Source organism: Hippoglossus hippoglossus, chromosome 10 (assembly GCF_009819705.1).
Source record: "Hippoglossus hippoglossus isolate fHipHip1 chromosome 10, fHipHip1.pri, whole genome shotgun sequence".
NCBI classification, from domain to species: domain Eukaryota; kingdom Metazoa; phylum Chordata; class Actinopteri; order Pleuronectiformes; family Pleuronectidae; genus Hippoglossus; species Hippoglossus hippoglossus.
Genome location: NC_047160.1, coordinates 2,948,626 through 2,975,024, shown reverse-complemented (window position 1 = coordinate 2,975,024; position 26,399 = coordinate 2,948,626). Strand labels below are relative to the sequence as shown.

At 40.8% G+C, this 26,399-nt stretch overlaps 2 protein-coding genes, 1 long non-coding RNA gene and 1 pseudogene across 3 annotated transcripts; 1 reads left to right on the top strand and 3 right to left on the bottom strand.

Moving 5' to 3' along the window:
• Nucleotides 1-1,677, bottom strand: LOC117769464 (tripartite motif-containing protein 16-like). Its single transcript, XM_034598364.1, has one exon. The coding sequence runs from the start codon at nucleotides 1,675-1,677 to the stop codon at nucleotides 1-3; it is 1,677 nt and encodes a 558-aa protein (XP_034454255.1).
• Nucleotides 1,678-1,830: 153 nt separating this feature from the next.
• On the top strand, nucleotides 1,831-6,190 carry LOC117769467. The gene is made up of 3 exons (XR_004615238.1): nucleotides 1,831-1,872; nucleotides 3,514-3,515; nucleotides 6,032-6,190. It is a non-coding gene; the product is annotated as an uncharacterized LOC117769467 (long non-coding RNA).
• Nucleotides 4,083-5,770, bottom strand: LOC117769465 (tripartite motif-containing protein 16-like protein). The gene is made up of 2 exons (XM_034598365.1): nucleotides 5,467-5,770; nucleotides 4,083-5,238 (listed from the first exon to the last, which is right to left on the bottom strand). The coding sequence occupies exons 1-2, from the start codon at nucleotides 5,768-5,770 to the stop codon at nucleotides 4,094-4,096; spliced, it is 1,449 nt and encodes a 482-aa protein (XP_034454256.1). The 3' UTR covers nucleotides 4,083-4,093.
• A 2,188-nt stretch (nucleotides 6,191-8,378) lies between the features above and the next one.
• Nucleotides 8,379-18,103, bottom strand: LOC117769466 (annotated as a pseudogene).
• Nucleotides 18,104-26,399: the final 8,296 nt, after the last annotated feature.

Sequence of the window (26,399 nt, the reverse complement as noted above, 5' to 3'; positions counted from 1 at the left end):
CTATTTGAGTTTACAGAACTCAGTTGTGGCTCCAGAATAATAAACCCTAACTCCAGCATAGAGAGGCTGAGTGAATGTGGTCTGGACTCTGTGGAGGAGAGTCATGGTGCCAGAGACGCTGTAGAAGGACAGAACACCTGCACTGTGATCAAGGTACACTCCTACTCTGGAGGACGGAGGACCTGACACTGGAGTGTTGATCCTGTTGTAAGAAAAGATATAACTGTTTCCATGACAATATAATGACCAAGATCTATCATTGCATCCAAATCTACATTCAAGTGATTCTCCTGCTCTGCTGATATTCTTGTATGCGACTGCTATACAAACTCCTCCTTCTCCTCTCACCTCCACCTCCCAGTAACAACGCTCAGTCAGAATCTCTTGACTCAGGACCTGAGGCCAATCAGTGAATCTGTCTGGGTGATCAGAATAAGACTGTTTTTTACTCATATGTGTTACTTTTCTGTTTCCCCCAGATAATAACAGATCTTTGTTTGCGGTGTTTGGATCCAGTGTGATTTCCTGTGAATATTTTAAGAAGTCAGCTCTGGTCTTGGGCTCTGGGTGTGGCAGTAAAACATCCACTTGAGACACAATCTGTAAAATCTTTGTCTCTGTCTCACTCAGAATGTCCTGTAGTCGACCTCTGACCTGTGACACAGCTGCTGTCACATCCTCACAGTTCCTCAGAGGACGGATCCTGATGCTGGATGAGTGTGTAGATTCACTGAGTGGTGACAGTGAGGAGTAGTTGTGTAGAAACTGGTTGTGATCCTCTGTGTCTGAGAGCTGCTTCAGTTCATGGTCTTTCCTCTTCAGCTCAGTGATCTCCTGCTCCAGTCTCTCCTGAAGCTCTCTGACTCGACTCACTTCAGTTTCCTGCTGGGATCTGATCTGCTGCTTCACATCAGAGCTTCTTTTCTCCAGCAGACGGATCAGCTCAGTGAAGATCTTCTCACTGTCCTTCACTGCTTTATAAGCAGAGCCATTGATGGCCTCCTCTTCCTGTTGAAGCAGCTTCACATCTTTCTCTCTGTCCTGGAGTCTCTGCTGGATTGTTTGTCTCCTCAGCCCGAGGTTTCTCTGGCTCTCAGTCCTTTCTGCTGCAGCTGACACTGTGTCGTGGTCTTTATGTTCATCCACAGAGCAGAAATAACAGATACACTGCTGATCAGTGCGGCAGAACATCTTCATCACCTCATCGTGACGAGAGCAGAAGTTCTCCTGGAGCTTCTCCGAGGGCTCCACCAGCTTGTGCACCTTAAAAGGAGCTGACTGAAGATGAGGCTGGAGGTGTTTTTCACAATAAGAGGCCAAACAAACTAAACAGGACTTGAGAGCTTTCAGTTTTCTCCCAGTGCAGACATCACAGGCCACATCTTCAGGTCCAGCATAGCAGTGATCAGCAGGAGCAGCTCGGAATCCAGTCTTCTTCAGCTCCTCCAGTAAATCACCTAACATGGTGCTTTTCACCAGGACAGGCCTCGGTGTGAAGGTCTGGCCACACTGAGGGCAGCTGTAGCTTCCTCTCACATCCTCTTTGTCCCAGTGGTTTTTAATACAGCTCATACAGAAGCTGTGTCCACAGCCAGTAGTCACCGGATCCTTCACCAGATCCAGACAGATCGAACAGCGGAATCTTTCTCTGTCCAGTTGATTTTCTTGCTGCTCCATTTCAGCTGGTGCCAGTGACTGTAGAACAGTCTCACTCCCTCTGAACAGATACAGATCTCTGCTACACCCTCCTTGTTCACTACCTGCAGTGACTCATCTCCCACAGGTCACGGCTTGTTGTTCACTGGTCCTTACACTTACACACCTGTGAAGGGAGGAGACAAAGAAATATCCTGACTGGGAGGAGCTGGTTGTGTCTGAGGAAGAAGTTGTTGGTTTTTCAGGATTTACGGCATTTCACTACGATGAGCTGTTGGTGAGTTTTTTTGATCTGTGTTATCACATTTCAAAGTGAATAGTTGCACTGGGAACTGTCACATTCAGCTCACAACAGCACAGGTTGTAAGATTCACATTTTTCTAAGTTTCCAGAAAAGTTAACGAATCTTTTCAATGGAATAAAAACCAACTTACAAAGTGCTTCACAAATGAAAAACACAAGTAAAAATACATAAAAAAACACTTATGAAAGAGTAAAAGTATAAACACACTACAGGTGACAGAAATGTAATCATGACCACACTTTAAAAACTAGAATTAGATCGAATCGTGGTACAATAACAACACGTTTGAAGTTTGGATTTAAAGGAAGCTTCTGACTCAGCCTGCTATATTTCCTCAGGTTGTTTCAGAGTCTCAGAATCTTATTTATAAAACTCTGTCCCCCTCAGTGTTAAAATGAGCTGTTACAACAGCACATGCAGCCAGAGATTAACCCTAAAAACATGAATATATGAGCCTGTGTAATATTTGAATAGCTTAGTATTGAATGCACAATAACAGGGTAGCTATGTTTATACATGGCACTAGGCCCAGTTTAATATAAAACACAATTTTATACAATATATATAGTAGGGGTCCCTGCTCCATCTCTCCAACAGTTTGGGGGTCCTTGGCCTGAAAAACGTTGAAGACCCCTGATTTAAAGGAAGCTTCTGACTCAGCCTGCTATATTTCCTCAGGTTGTTTCAGATTCTCAGACTCTTATTTATAAAACTCTGTCCCTCTCAGTGTTAAGCTGAGCTGTCACAACAGCACGTGCAGCCAGAGATTATACAGATTTACAGCAAAGTTAATGGAGTTCTAAAGAAGAAAAATGAGAAAGAGCAAAGGAACATGTCAACAACTGTTCAGCTTTTATCAAAGAAAATGATAAACTGCTCAAACTGTTTCTATATAATACAAGTGACAACAAAGTTCTTTCTGTTCTGAAACAGTTGGATAAAGTTTGTCTGTGATGGAGCAAATAATCGATCCTAGTCGTCAGGAACCTAATCCTGAGTGGTTTTGCTGTTTACTGTTTCAACTCTACATAAATTACAAAACCTCTTCAAGCAGCAAAGTTTGTTTTGTGGGTTAAACCTCGGACAAATTTGGTGTCAAGAAGTTTTGATCAAGTCTGGATTCAAACTGTACGACCCAGGACCATCTGTCCGTGAGGTGACGATGTGAAACACTAAAGCAACACGACAAACTCGTGAAGTTTCATCCTCATGAAAATCAACAGCACGATAAACAGAACGACCTCAAGTCCGCAACATCACAATATCTCCAATATGTCGCATGTGTGTCAGGACTCAACTCAACGTCTTCACTCTGAAACTTCACCAAACAATTATTTCTCCACTTCTTCAAATCTGTGTGACAAACTCTCTTCATCCACTGAGATCACAAACAAGTTCTGGGTTTTGAAAATCAGCGAGTGAAAAAAACCTTTAGTCATTTCTCTGCAATGAAGCTGTTTTAGTGCAGAAAATCTGCAACGACAGAGACTGAACATGAACACTGAGGCTTGTGGAGTTTAAGGAGGAAAACTGCCTCAGTTATTCTTTCACAGGAGTTTCACTTTGTCTCCATCAGCTTTGAATGAGATCCTGGAATGAAGACAAAAGAACAGACTGGATTTATTCTTTATTTCAACTTTCAGCTTCTTCACACATTAGATTTGTATTGCTTTATACATCTGTTGGACATGTTGACACTCTGAGTTCATTGATCATTTCATCAGTAAAGTCTGTTCAATGACTCTTGTTCAGTGATTTCATGGACACACAATCAGTTTGTTTCACCTCCATCTCACAAGTGGAAAAGAAAAGAACAAATAATCAGTTCATTGATGATGATCAGGATCAATACAGGTTCTAAAACATCACAGAATCTTATTTCTACATTGATTTAGAAAACAACAGCAACATTAGTTCTTTCAAACACATTCATGTCAGTGTAATTATAGATTTGTGTCTTTACAAAGTGAGAACTAAATATGTGTGATAAAGGAAGGTCAGTGTTTGATTGACAGCTGATCTCTGTGTGGAGCAGAAACGTCACCACGACGAAGTTTGATCAACAAACATGGAGACAAAAGAAGTTAAAGATTTAAACACCAAATCTAAATCACTGCTTTTAATGACTCAAGTCTATTTGAGTTTACAGAACTCAGCTGTGGCTCCAGAATAATAAACCCTAACTCCAGCATAGAGAGGCTGAGTGAATGTGGTCTGGACTCTGTGGAGGAGAGTCATGGTGCCAGTGATGCTGTAGAAGGACAGAACACCTGCACTGTGATCAAGGTACACTCCTACTCTGGAGGACCGAGGACCTGACACTTGAGTGTTGATCCTGTTGTAAGAAAAGATATAACTGTTTCCATGACAATATAATGACCAAGATTTATCATTGCATCCAAATCTACATTCAAGTGATTCTCCTGCTCTGCTGATATTCTTGTATGCGACTGCTATACAAACTCCTCCTTCTCCTCTCACCTCCACCTCCCAGTAACAACGCTCAGTCAGAATCTCTCTACTCAGGACCTGAGGCCAATCAGTGAATCTGTCTGGGTGATCAGAATAAGACTGTTTTTTACTCATACGTGTTACTTTTCTGTTTCCCTCAGATAATAACAGATCTTTGTTTGCGGTGTTTGGATCCAGTGTGATTTCCTGTGAATATTTTAAGAAGTCAGCTCTGGTCTTGGGCTCTGGGTGTGGCAGTAAAACATCCACTTGAGACACAATCTGTAAAATCTTTGTCTCTGTCTCACTCAGAATGTCCTGTAGTAAACCTCTGACCTGTAACACAGCTGCTGTCACGTCCTCAAAGTACCTCAGAGGACGGATCCTGATGCTGGATGAGTGTGTAGATTCACTGAGTGGTGACAGTGAGGAGTAGTTGTGTAGAAACTGGTTGTGATCCTCTGTGTCTGAGAGCTGCTTCAGTTCATGGTCTTTCCTCTTCAGCTCAGTGATCTCCTGCTCCAGTCTCTCCTGAAGCTCTCTGACTCGACTCACTTCAGTTTGCTGCTGGGATCTGATCTGCTGCTTCACATCAAAGCTTCTTTTCTTCAGCAGACGGATCAGCTTAGTGAAGATCTTCTCACTGTCCTTCACTGCTTTATAAGCAGAGCCATTGACGGCCTCCTCTTCCTGTTGAAGCAGCTTCACATCTTTCTCTCTGTCCTGGAGTCTCTGCTGGATTGTTTGTCTCCTCAGCCCGAGGTTTCTCTGCCTCTCAGTCCTTTCTACTGCAGCTAACACTGTGTCGTGGTCTTTATGTTCATCGACTGTGCAGAGATAACAGATACACTGCTGATCAGTGCGGCAGAACATCTTCATCACCTCATCGTGACGAGAGCAGAAGTTCTCCTGGAGCTTCTCCGAGGGCTCCACCACCTTGTGCTTCTTAAATGGAGCAGACTGAAGATGAGGCTGGAGGTGTTTTTCACAATAAGAGGCCAAACAAACTAAACAGGACTTGAGAGCTTTCAGTTTTCTCCCAGTGCAGACATCACAGGCCACATCTTCAGGTCCAGCATAGCAGTGATCAGCAGGAGCAGCTTGGAGTCCAGTGTTCTTCAGCTCCTCCAGTAAATCAGCTAACATGGTGCTTTTCACCAGGACAGGCCTCGGTGTGAAGGTCTGGCCACACTGAGGGCAGCTGTAGCTTCCTCTCACGTCCTCTTTGTCCCAGTGGTTTTTAATACAGCTCATACAGAAGCTGTGTCCACAGCCAGTAGTCACCGGATCCTTCAGCAGATCCAGACAGATCGAACAGCAGAATCTTTCTCTGTCCAGTTGATTTTCTTGCCGCTCCATTTCAGCTGGTGCCAGTGACTGTAGAACAGTCTCACTCCCTCTGAACAGATACAGATCTCTGCTACACCCTCCTTGTTCACTACCTGCAGTGACTCATCTCCCACAGGTCACGGCTTGTTGTTCACAGGTCCTTACACTTACACACCTGTGAAGGGAGGAGACAAAGAAATATCCTGACTGGGAGGAGCTGGTTGTGTCTGAGGAAGAAGTTGTTGGTTTTTCAGGATTTACGGCATTTCACTACGATGAGCTGTTGGTGAGTTTTTTTATCTGTGTTATCACATTTCAAAGTGAATAGTTGCACTGGGAACTGTCACATGCAGCTCACAACAGCACAGGTTGTAAGATTCACATTTTTCAAAGTTTCCAGAAAAGTTAACGAATCTTTTCAATGGAATAAAAACCAACTTACAAAGTGCTTCACAAATGAAAAACACAAGAAAAAATACGTTAAAACACACTCATGAAAGAGTAAAAGTATAAAAACACTACAGGTGACAGAAATGTAATCATGACCACACTTTAAAAACTAGAATTAGATTAAATCGTGGAACGATAACAGCACGTTTGAAGTTTGGATTTAAAGCAGAGGTCTTCAACAGGGGGTCCGCGGAGGTACTGCAGGGGGTTCGCAGAATTTCTGGTTGATTAGACAATTTTTTATATTTTTTAAATCTTTTTCCCACAAATTTAAATGTCTTTAAATACACATTAACATGCATCCAACATGTTGTGAGGCTGATATGACCCTCTGCCTGACAACCTCCATCCGTCCAAGGTTAGATAAGTTGTGTGCTACTCATCAGGGTCAGACATCTCACTAATGTGGGAGTATGTGTGCCATCCACAGATTGCTTGAGGATTCACTGTCCCTTCTACATGTATCTTTAAAATAAAAACATGAATCTGTGAATTATTTTAATAGCTTAGTGTTGTATGCAAGATGTATGTTGATAAATGGCAGTGGCACGGCCACCCTGTACCTTGCACATGTTTAAATTAAAAACATGAATATATGAGCCTGTGTAATATTTGAATAGCTTAGTATTGAATGCACTATAACAGGGTAGCTATGTTTATACATGGCACTAGGCCCAGTTTAATATAAAACACAATTTTATACAATATATATAGTAGGGGTCCCTGCTCCATCTCTCCATCAGTTTGGGGGTCCTTGGCCTGAAAAATGTTGAAGACCCCTGATTTAAAGGAAGCTTCTGACTCAGCCTGCTATATTTCCTCAGGTTGTTTCAGATTCTCAGACTCTTATTTATAAAACTCTGTCCCCCTCAGTGTTAAGCTGAGCTGTCACAACAGCACGTGCAGCCAGAGATTATACAGATTTACAGCAAAGTTAATGGAGTTCTAAAGAAGAAAAATGAGAAAGAGCAAAGGAACATGTCAACAACTGTTCAGCTTTTATCAAAGAAAATGATAAAATCGATCCCAGTCGTCAGGAACCTAATCCTGAGTGGTTTTGCTGTTTACTGTTTCAACTCTACATAAATTACAAAACCTCTTCAAGCAGCAAAGGTTGTTTTGTGGGTTAAACCTCGGACAAATTTGGTGTCAAGAAGTTTTGATCAAGTCTGGATTCAAACTGTACGACCCAGGACCATCTGTCCGTGAGGTGACGATGTGAAACACTAAAGCAACACGACAAACTCGTGAAGTTTCATCCTCATGAAAATCAACAGCACGATAAACAGAACGACCTCAAGTCCGCAACATCACAATATCTCCAATATGTCGCATGTGTGTCAGGACTCAACTCAATGTCTTCACTCTGAAACTTCATCAAACTATTATTTCTCCACTTCTTCAAATCTGTGTGACAAACTCTCTTCATCCACTGAGATCACAAACAAGTTCTGGGTTTTGAAAATCAGCGAGTGAAAAAAAACCTTTAGTCATTTCTCTGCAATGAAGCTGTTTTAGTGCAGAAAATCTGCAACGACAGAGACTGAACATGAACACTGAGGCTTGTGGAGTTTAAGGAGGAAAACTGCCTCAGTTATTCTTTCACAGGAGTTTCACTTTGTCTCCATCAGCTTTGAATGAGATCCTGGAATGAAGACAAAAGAACAGACTGGATTTATTCTTTATTTCAACTTTCAGCTTCTTCACACATTAGATTTGTATTGCTTTATACATCTGTTGGACATGTTGACACTCTGAGTTCATTGATCATTTCATCAGTAAAGTCTGTTCAATGACTCTTGTTCAGTGATTTCATGGACACACAATCAGTTTGTTTCACCTCCATCTCACAAGTCGAAAAGAAAAGAACAAATAATCAGTTCATTGATGATGATCAGGATCAATACAGGTTCTAAAACATCACAGAATCTTATTTCTACATTGATTTAGAAAACAACAGCAACATTAGTTCTTTCAAACACATTCATGTCAGTGTAATTATAGATTTGTGTCTTTACAAAGTGAGAACTAAATATGTGTGATAAAGGAAGGTCAGTGTTTGATTGACAGCTGATCTCTGTGCAGAGCAGAAACGTCACCACGACGAAGTTTGATCAACAAACATGGAGACAAAAGAAGTTAAAGATTTAAACACCAAATCTAAATCACTGCTTTTAATGACTCGAGTCTATTTGAGTTTACAGAACTCAGTTGTGGCTCCAGAATAATAAACCCTAACTCCAGCATAGAGAGGCTGAGTGAATGTGGTCTGGACTCTGTGGAGGAGAGTCATGGTGCCAGTGATGCTGTAGAAGGACAGAACACCTGCACTGTGATCAAGGTACACTCCTACTCTGGAGGACCGAGGACCTGACACTGTAGTGTTGATCCTGTTGTAAGAAAAGATATAACTGTTTCCATGACAATATAATGACCAAGATCTATCATTGCATCCAAATCTACATTCAAGTGATTCTCCTGCTCTGCTGATATTCTTGTATGCGACTGCTATACAAACTCCTCCTTCTCCTCTCACCTCCACCTCCCAGTAACAACGCTCAGTCAGAATCTCTCTACTCAGGACCTGAGGCCAATCAGTGAATCTGTCTGGGTGATCAGAATAAGACTGTTTTTTACTCATACGTGTTACTTTTCTGTTTCCCTCAGATAATAACAGATCTTTGTTTGCTGTGTTTGGATCCAGTGTGATTTCCTGTGAATATTTTAAGAAGTCAGCTCTGGTCTTGGGCTCTGGGTGTGGCAGTAAAACATCCACTTGAGACACAATCTGTAAAATCTTTGTCTCTGTCTCACTCAGAATGTCCTGTAGTCGACCTCTGACCTGTGACACAGCTGCTGTCACATCCTCACAGTTCCTCAGAGGACGGATCCTGATGCTGGATGAGTGTGTAGATTCACTGAGTGGTGACAGTGAGGAGTAGTTGTGTAGAAACTGGTTGTGATCCTCTGTGTCTGAGAGCTGCTTCAGTTCATGGTCTTTCCTCTTCAGCTCAGTGATCTCCTGCTCCAGTCTCTCCTGAAGCTCTCTGACTCGACTCACTTCAGTTTCCTGCTGGGATCTGATCTGCTGCTTCACATCAGAGCTTCTTTTCTCCAGCAGACGGATCAGCTCAGTGAAGATCTTCTCACTGTCCTTCACTGCTTTATAAGCAGAGCCATTGACGGCCTCCTCTTCCTATTGAAGCAGCTTCACATCTTTCTCTCTGTCCTGGAGTCTCTGCTGGATTGTTTGTCTCCTCAGCCCGAGGTTTCTCTGCCTCTCAGTCCTTTCTGCTGCAGCTGACACTATGTCGTGGTCTTTATGTTCATCCACAGAGCAGAAATAACAGATACACTGCTGATCAGTGCGGCAGAACATCTTCATCACCTCATCGTGACGAGAGCAGAAGTTCTCCTGGAGCTTCTCCGAGGGCTCCACCAGCTTGTGCACCTTAAAAGGAGCTGACTGAAGATGAGGCTGGAGGTGTTTTTCACAATAAGAGGCCAAACAAACTAAACAGGACTTGAGAGCTTTCAGTTTTCTCCCAGTGCAGACATCACAGGCCACATCTTCAGGTCCAGCATAGCAGTGATCAGCAGGAGCAGCTTGGAATCCAGTGTTCTTCAGCTCCTCCAGTAAATCACCTAACATGGTGCTTTTCGCCAGGACAGGCCTCGGTGTGAAGGTCTGGCCACACTGAGGGCAGCTGTAGCTTCCTCTCACATCCTCTTTGTCCCAGTGGTTTTTAATACAGCTCATACAGAAGCTGTGTCCACAGCCAGTAGTCACCGGATCCTTCAGCGGATCCAGACAGATCGAACAGCAGAATCTTTCTCTGTCCAGTTGATTTTCTTGCTGCTCCATTTCAGCTGGTGCCAGTGACTGTAGAACAGTCTCACTCCCTCTGAACAGATACAGATCTCTGCTACACCCTCCTTGTTCACTACCTGCAGTGACTCATCTCCCACAGGTCACGGCTTGTTGTTCACTGGTCCTTACACTTACACACCTGTGAAGGGAGGAGACAAAGATGTATCCTGACTGGGAGGAGCTGGTTGTGTCTGAGGAAGAAGTTGTTGGTTTTTCAGGATTTACTGTATTTCACTACGATGAGCTGTTGGTGAGTTTTTTTGATCTGTGTTATCACATTTCAAAGTGAATAGTTGCACTGGGAACTGTCACATTCAGCTCACAACAGCACAGGTTGTAAGATTCACATTTTTCTAAGTTTCCAGAAAAGTTAACGAATCTTTTCAATGGAATAAAAACCAACTTACAAAGTGCTTCACAAATGAAAAACACAAGTAAAAATACATAAAAAAACACTTATGAAAGAGTAAAAGTATAAACACACTACAGGTGACAGAAATGTAATCATGACCACACTTTAAAAACTAGAATTAGATCGAATCGTGGTACAATAACAACACGTTTGAAGTTTGGATTCAAAGGAAGCTTCTGACTCAGCCTGCTATATTTCCTCAGGTTGTTTCAGAGTCTCAGAATCTTATTTATAAAACTCTGTCCCCCTCAGTGTTAAAATGAGCTGTTACAACAGCACATGCAGCCAGAGATTAACCCTAAAAACATGAATATATGAGCCTGTGTAATATTTGAATAGCTTAGTATTGAATGCACAATAACAGGGTAGCTATGTTTATACATGGCACTAGGCCCAGTTTAATATAAAACACAATTTTATACAATATATATAGTAGGGGTCCCTGCTCCATCTCTCCAACAGTTTGGGGGTCCTTGGCCTGAAAAACGTTGAAGACCCCTGATTTAAAGGAAGCTTCTGACTCAGCCTGCTATATTTCCTCAGGTTGTTTCAGATTCTTAGACTCTTATTTATAAAACTCTGTCCCTCTCAGTGTTAAGCTGAGCTGTCACAACAGCACGTGCAGCCAGAGATTATACAGATTTACAGCAAAGTTAATGGAGTTCTAAAGAAGAAAAATGAGAAAGAGCAAAGGAACATGTCAACAACTGTTCAGCTTTTATCAAAGAAAATGATAAAATCGATCCCAGTCTTCAGGAACCTAATCCTGAGTGTTTTTGCCGTTTACTGTTTCAACTCTACATAAATTACAAAACCTCTTCAAGCAGCAAAGTTTGTTTTGTGGGTTAAACCTCGGACAAATTTGGTGTCAAGAAGTTTTGATCAAGTCTGGATTCAAACTGTACGACCCAGGACCATCTGTCCGTGAGGTGACGATGTGAAACACTAAAGCAACACGACAAACTCGTTGTGAAGTTTCATCCTCATGAAAATCAACAGCACGATAAACAGAACGACCTCAAGTCCGCAACATCACAATATCTCCAATATGTTGCATGTGTGTCAGGACTCAACTCAACGTCTTCACTCTGAAACTTCACCAAACAATTATTTCTCCACTTCTTTAAATCTGTGTGACAAACTCTCTTCATCCACTGAGATCACAAACAAGTTCTGGGTTTTGAAAATCAGCGAGCGAAAGAAAACGTTGCTCATTTCTCTGTCTCCTCCCTTCACAGGTGTGTAAGTGTAAGGACCAGTGAACAAAAAGCTGTGACCTGTGGGAGATGAGTCACTGCAGGTAGTGAACGAGAGAGGGAGGAGCTGAGATCTGTTTCTCTTCATAGGGAGTGAGACTGTTCTACAGTCACTGGCACCAGCCAGAAGCTTTTTTAGTGCAGAAAATCTGCAACGACAGAGACTGAACATGAACACTGAGGCTTGTGGAGTTTCAGGAGGAAACTGCCTCAGTTATTCTCTCACAGGAGTTTCACTTTGTCTCCATCAGTTTTGAACAAGATCCTGGAATGAAGACAAAAGAACAGACTGGATTCATTCTTTATTTCAACTTTCAGCTTCTTCACACATTAGACTTTTATTGCTTTTATACATCTGCTTTATACATCTGTTGGACATGTTGGCACTCTGAGTTCATTGATCATTTCATCAGTAAAGTCTGTTCAATGACTCTTGTTCAGTGATTCTGTGATAAAGGAAGGTCAGTGTTTGATTGACAGCTGATCTCTGTGCGGAGCAGAAACGTCACCACGACGAAGTTTGATCAACAAACATGGAGACAAAAGAAGTTAAAGATTTAAACACAGAATCTAAATCACTGCTTTTAATGACTCAAGTCTATTTGAGTTTACAGAACTCAGTTGTGACTCCATAACAAACCCTAACTCCAGCATAGAGAGGCTGAGTGAATGTGGTCTGGACTCTGTGGAGGTCAGTCATGATGTCAGTGACGCTGTAGAAGGATAGAACACCTGCACTTGATCCAGGTACAATCCTACTCTGGAGGACCGAGGACCTGACACTGGCGTCATGATGTCGTTGTAATAAAAGTCATAGCTGTTTCCATGACAACATAACGACCAAGATTTATCATTTAATCCAAATCCACATTCATTTAACCTCCCTGCTCTGCTGATATTATTGTATGTGACTGCTATACAAACTCCTCCTTCTCCTCTCACCTCCACCTCCCAGTAGCAACGTCCAGTCAGAATCTCTCTACTCAGGACCTGAGTCCAATCAGTGAATCTGTCTGGGTGATTAGAAAAATACATTTTTTTACTCATTACTACTACTTTTCTGTATCACGCAGATAATAACAGGCGTTTGTGTGCTGTGTTTAAAAAAAATGTGGTGTCAGTTCTAGTAGTAAGTAAATAAGTAATTTATTTTTTTTTCAAGCCACACAGTTAGCCTGTTGATAATTTGTAGAAATGCAAATGGATTTTACTATTACTACACTCCTTGTTTCCATGTCAACAAAAGGTCATCGAGTGTCTCCCTCATGACATAGCCAGTCAATGTCATTTGGGGAATACCATTTACATCCTCAATCATTACACGGCTGGTGTGATCCTAATGGGGAAAGAGAACAGGTCAGCAGGCACAGTTTGTACAAGGTACGTGTCTGGTGCCTTTTTAACACTTTTTGAAGTGTTTGCATGTCAGAAGATGGGAAATGTGGGACTGCATGCAAAGAATATACAAATATTGTGTAATCTAACAATTTGTAGTGTTTGGACCAAATATTGATATCATGTTCGAATATTTTAATGCTGTTAATCTTTCAGATGTGTTACAGCTCAACTTTGACAGATACAAGGCCATTGTGTCTTTTGTAAACATCAGAAATGTACATTGGAATTTCCTGCTTAGTATTAAATATATTCACGTTTCATGATTGTCCTTAAATATGGGATGAATATTGTGAATACATTTTGACTGATATTTGTTGGGTTTCCTATGGTTACAGTACATTAATGCAGTGTATTTGGTTGATCCTGCATGAAACTCCAGAAAGTCTGATCTTGCTGCCAAACATTACTGGTAATTATTCTATTTTGGCTACTCAGAATAACTACATTAAGTGTATTTGAATGTAGTAGCAGCAGTAGTAGTAGATGAACGGGTGGTTACACAGATGTCTACAGATCAGGAAACACATTTTCATTTAAGATTGATGATTAACAAAACATTTTTTAATAAAAATGGGTATGTGTGGTAAGCACTGCCGGTGCAATTAGGTTTTAAAATTGATGATATTAAAACAATCCGATTATCACGTAACCACAGTTTTAAAGTGGATTTCACTGCTCAAAAAACATTGACCAGGAGATATATGTGATGCCAGGAATGTTTCATTGACCATCATTTACATACATTTTGAGACTGGAATCTTCTGAGCAGCGTTTTATGGTTGTGTGAAAGTTTCAGATGATTGACTTATTCAAGCAATAAGTCAGTCACTATGAAAAAGACTATAACCATAACATTCAAAAGCCTCACCTGCACTCTTCGACTTTACATGCCTGTAGGCTAGCGACAGCCAGTGGCTGGAGACATTATGTCTTCGGGTTGTCCGTCCATCTCTCCGTACGTATGTCCCATTCCCACAAACGCGATATCTCAAGAATGCCTTGAGGGAACTTCCTCAAATTTGGGAGGAATATTCATTCGTACTCAAGGATTAGATTTTGGTTCTCAAAGGTCAAAGGTCAGATAACGGTGACTTCATAAAGCACATTTTTTGCCTTGTGAAGGTGATATCTCTAGAACGCATTAAGGAATTATATTACATTTGGCACAAACATTCACTTAGAGTCAAGGATTAACTCACTTGATAATAGTAGCCAAGGTCAAAGGTCAAGGTCACAGTGGCCTCACAACGTATGTTTATGTTTTTTTAAACGTGATATCTTAAGATCAGCTTGAGGGATTGTCTTCAAATTTTTTACAAACGATCCCTTTAATTTGAAGATGACTCAAAGGTCAAGGTCACTGTGACCTCACAAAGCATATTTTTCACCTTGTGAATGCAATATCTCTGAAGCGCCTTGAGGGAATTATTTCACATTTGGCACAAACATTGTCTTTAGCTTGGATTTGATCTTGGTAGCCAAAGTCAAGGTGGCCTCAAAAAAGTATGTTTATGTTTTTCTTGAACATGATATTCGCTTGAGGGAATGTCTTCAAATTTGGTACAAACTTTCACTTGGACTCAAAGATGAACTGATTTGATTTTGGTGCTTGAAGGTCAAAGGTCAAGGTAACAGCGAATGTGACATATTAGAACTTCCTGTAGGGGATTCCATTACATCTGGCACAATTGACTTGGAATCACCAATAAATTGATTGGATCCAAGTGGTCAAGGGTCAAGGTAACGTTTCTAGCTTGTTGAATGTGATATCTCAAGACTGCTTGAGGAATTTCTTCATCCTTTGATCAGTTGTCACTTGGACTCAAAGATAATGTTATTGTGTTTCAGATGTCAAAGGTAAAGGTTACAGTGACCAGTACATGAATCTGGAACAAAACGTATGGAGAAATATATACATAATAACTGCACTGGTTGGCATAGGCATACAACCGCAGTGCAGTAATGCTAGTTTTCTTATGATTCCCTTTACTTTTGAGCACTTGTTATGCTGAATAACTACTTTTACTTGAGTGCAGTTCTTGGCTTCTCCACCCACCTCTAGTCTTATAACATGTCCTTCACTTGCTTTTTGATTTATTGTTCAATCCACATCAGTGTGTCAGATTTTAAGTGGATTCAGCATTTTAAAGCTCTTCTGTCAGAGGGAATTTAGGGGAGTGTTTTTATCACTCCTGTAAGTAAGCTGTGGTTTGTTGTGAGTGGGCATTTACTTCATTTACTGAATATGATGGCATCACTTGGGCTTTAATGTGGATAATTGCAGATAGCCCCGGATCCTTTTCACTGCTGTCCGAATCAACTTAATATGATTTAATGTACTTTTGGCAGATTGGCTGAATAATTTACTATCATCTGTAATCATCCCAGTAGAATAAAACACCAAGTATTGTTATGCATGTTAACAACAGTGGTTGAAATGGAGTGGCTGTGGCTGCCACGAAGGGAAATGTGGCACATTATCTCTGCACACATTTTTTGTGTAGACTAAATTGTTCCATGCTTGATTCATTGTGACAGGAACTACCTGACTGGGCTGAATGGACAAAGACATTGGACTGTAAAGTATAGTTATGACATACAATTCTTTAACTTCTATATAGAAGGATTGTGCTGCTGGGAACAAAAGCAGGCCACTTGTCACAACATAGACAGTAACATGACACAACTGAAATAGATTATTGTGAGTCAAACTGGCAAATGTGTGTTATTCCTGTTGAGAATTTGCATTTTTGAAGAGACTTTGACAAAATTTACTTAGTTTCATTGTGTTTGAGCTAACTTTTCATCTGGATTCAGTGGCCTGGAATATACCACAAGTCTTACTGAACTATTAGTTTTTTTATAAATTTGCAGATTTTCTTGTAGTGAGACAAATTAAGGAATACCTTATCCTATCATAACTAATTACTTCTCATGGTAGAAATACATATGAAACAGCTAATGGACAAAATCAGGTGTCGCACCTTTTGGAGGCTGCAATTTGAGACCTATTGCATTACAGCAACTTGTCCAGGCTTTCCAATTTCAAAGGCTCCTTCAAACGCAGTGGACAAATGCAGCCTCACAGTTTAACTTATTATAATTGAACACATTTATACTATTTGCTCTAGCTGATAACATTTTTGAAATGACTAAAAAACCTCTGGACACTATGTTGGCTAAGACGTCGCACACAAGCGCTTGAATGGAAAACACAAATGCAAAAGACACAAGTACAAATGCCACACAATGGAAACACAACCACATTGAAAACACATCCACAATGGAAACAACTGTAACGGAAGGTGAGCGACAAAGGATGCTTGCCTGGGTTACACTTGTTTCACTGTTATTGTCATTGTTGAATTCTTCTGTGTCACGAAAATCATCATCACTATTTTGACTCTCTGTCTTCCTGAATTCAGAATCATGTAGCAGTTTTGTCTTTAGGTAATTGCAACTTCTTTGGCAGCAGTTCGTTTGAAGGAGAGCAACTCCTTATAGAACCCTGGATGTCATCCCTGTTGCTCTAACCACTTTCTCCCCCACACTAAAGAACACACCCTGCAACAGACTCTAGTAGAGCCTGGACTTGGCTTGACAAGCCCCCGTTTCTCCACGACCTGACTCAAAGGAAGGACTCAACTGGAGACCACACATGAAAGTTTAAATTAAAATTTAAATGTATTCAAGTAAATTAAATTAGTAAGAAATATGTACTTCAGTTAATCAGTAATGTTTGTAGTGTAGGATGTGTTATGTTGACTATGTAACTATACCAACTCTAATCAGTCACTCCCAGCTCCCAAAAACGGAACTATACACCAGCAGAAATTAACATGAGTTAAACTTCAGGAAGGTTTATAAGTGTAGTGACTGAGAGTCATTCAGCTGCCAGCGTCTCAGTGCTGACACTGCTTCAGGACTCTCAAAGGAACAATGGCCTTAGTTGTTAATGTGTTGTGACAGGCTCGGTTATTGAGGAAAGTCCCAGTCGGTGTGGCCGCTCCCTCGTGGTCACACTCACTCAGGCACATGCTGCTAATAATGAACTCTAATTCACTGCATCTGTGAGGGTGTGGAAGTTGGTGATCAGGCCAGAGGACAAGTGGAGGACAGCAGTGTCTGTGAACAATGTATATTCACCTAATACAAGTACTGATGATCGTGATTTATGCATATTTTGTCAAATGAAATGTGGTTTCACTAACATTTATTAATTTAAGCTTAACTAATGCACAGATCATAAGGAGCTAAAGAGATACTGCACATTTTAATGTGTATTTTGAGCTGTAAATTAAATTATATGACTGTTCTTTTAAAATCACATTAATTTATCAAGAAAACTACATTTATGGGTCAAATATAGCTCATAACTCCACAACAAAAGAAAGTTAACATCCCTTAATCACAGGTGGGCATCAATCACCATTGGAAAATTTGACTCATGTGCTGCAAATAGCAGCATTAGGTGTTCCAGCTTTCTGTGAGCTTACTGGAGCCCTTGTTCTGGCTTCCCCTGACTTTACCAGACATTACATGCTGGCTATTAATGCTGGTGACGCTGGTGTTGGAGCTGTTCTCCTGCCAGAGGACTCATCAGGGGTTGGGCCTCCTATGTGCTATTTTCTAGAACAGATTGATTTCAGAGATCAGAGATGTTACTCCACCATTCTCTGTTGATGTATCCTCCGTGTGCTTTACACAAACCACAAGGGGCTTGTTTATTTCAGAAGGATGAAAAATCCAACCACCCCATTACATGCACAATGTGGTGCAGTTTAATTTAGCAGGATTTTAACTTGGACATTTGACGTATTTGTGGGAATAATAAAGTGCTTGAACGGTGCCCTTCTAAGGTCATGAGTGCATTCATTAAAGAACTTATGTTGCATTAATCTTTTCAGCCCTCATGAGTCTTGGCAACTTTTCTCAGTATGCTGGTCACCCGTATCGCTCAAGTTGCTTTCAGACATGAACTGAACTCCAGAGATCCTCCACAGTTTCACCAGAGGAGGGAACGCAGATATCTGAGTCAAAGCCTCCGGAGTTTCTGCAGACTTTCTCGCTGTCTGGCCCCCGAATGTAAAGTCCGAAAGTCCTGAGGAGCTGATGTGAACACACTGATGAAGATGTCATGAGAATTTGTGGTGATTAGAGCCGATGCTGGTGTAGATAAACAAAAACAGGGGATCTCCGCAGCGAAAATAATACGTGAGGTCCTGCCTCTGCCTGCATCACCCCTCATCTGAATCCTGTGGCGGATTTCTTGTTGTTGTGAACACATCTGAGAATGCGTTGTTGAAAGCAAACTGTGGAGAAAGTCCAGACTCAGTTCCTCCGCAGGTCATGTCTGAAAACAGCTTGAGTTCAGCAATGTAAGTTACGAAGAAGTATCTGACAACCTTGAATACATATTTGCTGATATATTGTTAGATGACAATATACATATTTAGATTATAAAGCAAAAAGTCTGGAGTTTGCAGTCTTCACCCATGTAACCCAAGGCCTCAGGTAACAAACAAAAAAGCAGGAGGCAGATTAACATTTCCATCTATTAGTGGTTGTCTCCCCATGGGTTTCTCTGTCCAGGATTAGGCAAAGCACCATAATACCCCGTAGGGAAACCACAGTGTGAATATTTCCCCTCTGGGCGATACTGACACCAGCAACACCAGTCATTTTGAGTAAAGATGTCTTACTTTGATCTTTAAATTTTGCTGCAGGCAGCCTCACTTTTGTGTGTGTGTGTAGTATTTCTCACTTACTACCTTGACTGTGGTGGCCTCCGTGGTGCCATGTGCATGCAGCGACGGGCATGCAGCTCTCAGCAGGCAGACAGACCTTGGGATAACCCCTGCCCTCACTGTGTACATGTCACTAGGAAATCTAAATAATCAGCCATCATCGGCCTGCCGCCTGACCCCCCCCCCCCCCCCCCCCCCCCCCCCCCCCACCCTCTCGGCTACTCTATGGTGTGACCAAGCTGCTTTGACGTCACCCATTGGTTTGTTGACTGCCTCTCGAAGCCCTTTGAGTTTTACATTTTGTCCAGCGCAATTGTGGTTTCTTGAATCATTTCTAACCATATTTGTAGGAGCGGGGGTGTGGAACCTGACCGAGAGCTGCCCACTACACCTGCAACCTGCGCACACATTGGACGGTTCTAGTTATCTATTAAACAGTATCCATACACCAATGATTAGCATGGTTTATCGTCTATTTGACTCTAAATAGGACCATTATTTACTATATAAACATCATGCAGTATTTAAGAAGACTCTAAACTAGAGAATGAGACCATAAACTTTCCTGTTTTCTCAAAGACTCCCAAAACAAACTCATTGATTGGTGGAAATCCTTTTTGGTGCATAAAGCATAGAGAGCCCACACAGCAGCACGGTCAGGTAGATCATGGGTTGCTCCTGTTGTTTTTAATGTATTTTAATTTAAATGTGTAAAACATAAAATACTGCACATACAAATCCTCAGCAAGATCAAGAGCATCAAAGATCAAGAGCATCAAAGTGTTGGCCCTCTGCTGAATTTACTATCTGCTTCTCCACATCTCCAGCACTCTCCAAAACATGCTAAGACTATGTTGTAGTGGTGTTTTAAGCCCAGCCCACAGGAAGGGGAGGAGGCCAAAGGCAGATTGAAGAGGGGGGGATTAGATTTAGAATGGGTTGAAACTCCTTTGTTTGATTTGTTATTATTTGTTTAAAGTTAATCGTATTTGTTTGTGTATATGCTTATTTTGATAGGTTGTTTATGTTTGTATGTTTATAGTTTATTTAGGAAGTTAATGTTGTATGTTTGATTAGGTTTCCCCTGTGTGCCTGTCTGGGCTCGTCTACCTGTGTATATATATACACAGGGGTGTCATTTGTAAAAGGGGTCTGTTAGTTATGTTGAAGCTGTAGATGTCTTATTGTTTAGTTGACCTCTTTAAGTTGGGGCCCTAATTTTGTAGTTTATTTCAATTGTTTGTAAATTGTATGGATATTAAGCTATTTGTCATTTTAATATATATTTTTTTTTTTCAAATTTCATTAAGAAGGAAAAATACTTATTACACCTTTGTCCTTCGCCTTTCTGCTTAGTCCCTAACAACAAGGATGAAAAGAAAAAAGAACGTAACTATTGCTTTGATATACATTTTTTGCAAAATTATTACATGAAAATACATTACATACATCATAAGTTGAGAACTTGGTTTGGTGAATGTTAATCTTCTTTAATGTTTCCATCTGTCAACGCTTTAAAATAAGTGAGAAAAACAGAACAAAAACACAGGTTTGCCCTGAAGCAATGAGAAAGGAATCAGGGCAAAGCTCTTTCCCAACACACGCTGGTCGACTGTATGTAACTACATCACATGCATGGTGTGCGTGCGTGTGTGGGTGAGTATGTGTGTGTGTGTGTGCGCTCATGAGTGTGCTAGTAAATATGTGTGTGTTTTTGTGTGTGTGTGTGCTCATGTGTTTGTGTGTGTATGCAGAGGCTCCGCTTGCTTCATCAGGATTCAGGGAAGGCTTCAAGGAGGAATATATTATCAAACTGTGATAGACTCTAAACCCCTATTCATACATAATGAATTATTCAGAGCTCTGTAAACTAAACTCAAAGTCAATGATAAATGGGATCCAGTCACCATAGCGCTCATCCACACTTCATTAGGCCGGCATGAGTGCAGTGGAAACTAAAATAACAACAGAGAGAGGGATGAAGGGTTTTAGCTTGGCGCTTGGAGCAGGGTGGAGCAAGCGAGGGATTGAGGGCGGAGGTGGAGACGGAGTAGAGAGAGAGAGAGAGAATAGAGCTTAAGGACTGGAAGAATGACAAAGACAGACTTTAAGCAATCCCTCGTATAAGAATTCAGTGATAGGTGTGCATTTGAAAGCTCCGGTGAGGTGGCTTTCTGGGGGAGCGAGTGGGACTGCAGCCTGGAGTGTTTGGGAAAAATCACTCAGCTACGGTGGCCCTGAAGGGCAAATGACGACGACAAATAGGGAATCACAACGGCCAATCACAAAACACAACAACTAAAAGCAAAACAAGACAACAAAAAGCAAAACACAAAAACAAATAGCAAAACAAAACAACAGAAAGCAAAACAAGAAAACAGAAAGCAAAACACAACAACAAAAATAAACAAGATAACAGATAGCAAAACAAGACAACAAAAACAGGACAACAGAAAGCAAAACAACACAACCAAAAGCAAAACAAGACATCAGAAAGCAATTACAACGACATAAACTTGTAATGTAAAAGGTACCTGCTGTACCTACATGACAAGGATCATTGCTGATTGGATGGAAGCACTGTTCGTCGAGGTGGGAAAACCAAATGGTATTCATTCAAAGCAAATGTTCCTAACTGAGTGAAATGACCCGGAAGTATTTCAGCGACCACCAAAATAAGAGCTGTTTGAATTTCCTTACCTAACACTATTCCTTGACCCCAATGGAATATGTCACAAGGTCAAGGAAAAATGTGAAGGTGAAGTCGCAAGGAGAAAATCCGACTCCCCTACACAAAATGTATGGTACTCTGTGTTGTGCGCTGACAGTTATGCAGTTTCTTGTTATATGGATAGATAAATAGAATGACATGTCCTGAGAGAAGGACAAACATATTTAATAATAATTAAGTTTAGTTGCACTTATATATTGTACTTACATGTGGCAATTGTAGTTTGGCTGTTTTTGAGGCAAATTGTACTTACATGATTCTTGCTGTTCTGAGTTTGTACCCTCATGGTTGAATGCACTTATTGTAAATCTGTTTGGATAAATGCATCAGCTAAATGAAATGTATGCATGTAAGATGTTTTCAGTTCACACAGAGGGAACATTTAACAATCAGTTACTCACAGAAATAAACAACATAATAGATTTTATTAAGACTAAGAATGAAACGAACAGGACTGAAATGTTGAAATCATATAAAAATATACATGGAGAAAACCTTATATAAGTGGAGAAAAAATTCCACAATCAGGGTATTCAAATTAGATTATATTTGTTTTTAGCTGTGATGATATTTGTATTGTATATACTTCTGATGATGAAATGTGTATTTATTTTTAGTTCTGATGAACTAGGTTCAATATGTTAGTTGTTCACTGTGACTCCTGACTGGACAGATGTGACAGAGAAGTGACAGAGTAGAAATCAGGAGCTCAGACAATGATTTACACCAGTTCTGGATTGGGTCATGAGAATAAAACAGCTGTTCTGTTTTTTACATTTACGTGGGTGTGTCCAGGCGCAAGTAGTGCTATGGAGGTTTTCTGGAAGCTGGTGAAAGGAGAACTCAGGCAGCAGCTGATGTCTTATGCAGAAGGTTTTAATGTAGACTTGATGCATCAAGGAGACCAGAAGGTGGAACAATTTACAAACGCTAACAGAGTAACATGAGAAAATGTCAAAAGTCTCAAGATGTCTCCCACAGCACCCCAGTATATCTCCCATCCTTAACGCAAAAGTGTTGAAGTTGGTACCACTCTGTCTCAAGCATCTGAGCTAGATATGAAAGTCGCTAAGCGATAGAATGTAGTATGTGTGGAATTAGATACGCACTATTCTCCTGTACAGATATAATATATTATTACATTATGTATATAATATACATGTATATTGGCATATACAGTAATGTGTGAGGATGGTCAAAGATTCCTCAACAAGTAGGAGGTTGTGTCGCTTTAAATGTTGCTGCCACAAATAATTTGGGGGCTGCATTTTCTCCTTTCCTTTCTTGAAGGAGGCCCAATGTTTCCTTTGCTAAAAGAGATAAATAAGGACGCTCCTCTATTTATCATTTAGAGAATTCAATCAACTCTTTTTTAATGCTGGCTGCCAGGGCCACTGCTAGCAATTTGGGGTGCCCTAGGCGTAATTGCTTTGTTTTCTGGTATAACTCCTGTATTTCCTCGAATAAAAGTCGGTTTCTGTACTTAACTTAATGCAAGGACTCAGTATGAGGCCGTGCATTTTCTGGTCTTGCGATAACATTGTCTCTGAGGCTTCTCAATCACTCACCAATTCATCATTATGAATGATTATGACGATCATCATAACAGTGGTGCCCCCTCCAGCACCTGGTGCCCTACACACAGCGCGTGATGGGAGTAGCAGCCCTGGTGGCCACTGAAATACTTTCGGGTAATTTCACTCAGTTAGGAATGTTAGTTGGAACGAATCCCATCTGGATTTCCCTCCTGTTAAAAAGACGGACAGTGCTTCTGTACAATCAGCAATGATCCTTGTCATAGCAGGTACCTACCTTTTCTGGTAGAAGTTAATGTCATTGTGGTTTGCTTTTTGTTATTGCGTATTGTGATTTGCCGTTGTCATTCCTCATTTGCCAGTCATTTGCCCTTCAGGGCCACCGTACTTACAGAATGTGTTTACACCACAAAGTCAAATTAAACAGCCTCTCACTTGGGCTTTGTAACTTTAAGACCTCATGAAAGTCATTGGCTAAATGGTAATTAAGTCTGAGAGAAGAGATTCTGTCACAGAGATAAAGTTTAGAAGATGGAGCGTGAGTAGATGTCCAATTTACTTCACAGCAAACACATGCACTAACATTTTTGTATCCTTCTCTTAAAACGTTGTTAACACGTGTTCCAAGACAGTTTCAACAAACTCACAAAACTCTTCTTAAGTCGCCAGTTGATTCACCCGTCACCACAGGAGACGCTTTGGAATGGCATCTGGTTATGTTTTTTGTTTTTGTTTTAGTTCAGTAAATCATCATCCTCCTACTAATTGCCTGTCTGTCTGTTGAACATGTCTACATCCTCGGATAAACTACGGCAGTGGTCGTCAACTAGGTCAAACCGGGGGGGCCAAAACTGCCGCAAGATCATTTGGATACTTTGATTATTATTATTTCACCAAATCACATTCACACAGACATTCATGGGTGCTAATGTCCGTCATGGCAGCATCATTCTTAGAATTACTTGCTGTTTTGTCATTTGTCTTCAAATAAAAAAAAGTGGTGAATTTGGATCTTCATTGCAGATAAACCAGGTAGGATAAACACAAAGTTTTCTGACTTCACTCTGCACATACACTGTATGAAGAAATATCTGTACATAACTAACCGAGGACTCACAAATGTCTAATTCAGATAATTCCTCTCCACAGGCCATGGAAACAGCCCATTCCAGGCAAGTTTAGAATGGCCACTGCACCAGTTCATTAAATCTACTTTTCATTCCAACATTGACACAACACTGAAATAAACAGAATCATCTGTTAATGCCGGCAGTCATGTCCAACAGTTGCATCATACACTCATCACTCGTGTCACTTCACTGCCATGAGCCACTAATGACATGAGCGTCCCGCTAAGTGTGTGTGAGAGGGGGGGACACTAGAGAGCAGCAGAGCATCAGTGCAGCACCAGCAGCCTCATGTCCTGCAGCATTATCATCTCCAGACTGGAAAGTGGTTGTTGGAGTAGATTTAATATTTACCATGACCACACATTAGTTGAGTTGTTGTCATTACCTTAATTGAATAATATTGGAGTAGTCACTTAACACAAGGGTTCCTTTACACAGGTAAAAGGATGTGAAGAATGACAATGGAAATGAAGGAATAGTAGTTATTTTCATGTTTGGAATGTGTTGGATTATGGAAAGAAAACGGTTAAGGAAAATAATTTTGTATATTAAACCTGCACATTGGTTGTGCTTTCATCACACCTCACATGCACAGGGCTGAGTGTCGATAGCCCACTCAGATCTACCCGTGCCACTTCACCACAATCACAGAGGCTGAAGGCAATGGATTGTAAATCACAACAACACTGATGCGAAAGCTGGCAAACTATGTCAGCATGTGTGAATTATTAGTTAGACGTGTAGTGTGAAAATCACCTGAAGGCTTCATTATCTCTGTATCTCAGGGTGAAGATACAACTAAGATATAGTAAACAAGATTTGTACCCCCCCACTTTGTTCACAGTTCTGAAACAATATCTTAATGTGGACACATGTTAATTATAACCTTCCTGCTGCATGTCCATTCTAAAACATCCCAACTTGTTTGAAATTCAGTGTATATAACAACAACCCCCTTCCCCAAATCACTTAAAATTAACTTAAAAGGTCTCTATGATGGATGCAGTAGTGTGATACATATTTTTGAAACAACCAACCTTTTTCATGTCAAATCTTCCCTTTATCTTTATCTTCACTTAACTTTATATCATCGTGATCTGGCTGCCGGATGACATTCATCTCAAGATATCATCACCTCAACTGTCTTTTGTCACTGTGGAGACGACAAGCCTCCACGACGACAGCAACAACCAGGGCTACACACAAACACACACACACACACTGTCTCTCTCTCTCTCTCTCTCTCTCTCTCTCTCTCTCTCTCTCTCTCTCTCTCTCTCTCTCTCTCTCAGTCAACATCACATACCACTGTGATGTATTTACAGTCTCCTCCCTAATAAATTCATTTTACTTATAGTCTCAGTGAAAGATAGTTCCCACAATCCCTCCCCTCACATCTGATCAGCAGGGCTCCATGACCAGATAAGTCTCTGCTTCTCTCCATTTAAATGATCTGCTTTGTAAAAGCAAAAAAAAACCACTGTGACCCAGTTTTAATGATAATCATATAAAAAATAAGGATATATTTAAATTTCCTTTCATTTCGAATATATAAAAAAACAATATTCACAGCCCTTCACTTTCTGATGATTTCATTGGGTTGTTCACTTAATCTTAAATGAATGACTCAATCTACACCCAAATAATGACAGAAAGAAAATATTTAATATATCAAAGCTGAAATCTGTAATTTAACAGCTTTACTGCAATAATTGTGATGCTTGTTTGTCAGATGCAACTTACAAGGAGGTCATTTTAAGTTTTTACATGAAACCTAAAACCTCAGCAGATCGCTGGGCTACTGGACAAAAACAACCAAACCAACCCTTTGTGCTGTGTATTGAGTTCAACCTGATTCAAGTTTATACTGGGCCACGCTGCTGCCTCCAGGAAACAGTGCTGCTCAGCACAGTGTGATGTGATAAAAGCTCTTGCCTTCTCCAGCCGACTGGGCTTTTATATGTTTTAGCTTTAGCATATTGATTGACTTCCACTCGATACTGGCATATCATGTTAGCACACACTCTGCTCTCTGGAGACAACACCCAATACTGCCAACACCCAGCAGAGCTAGAGAGTTTATTGTTGACTTAACAAGAGATTTTTGTTTATTTTGTTTCCAAATTTTA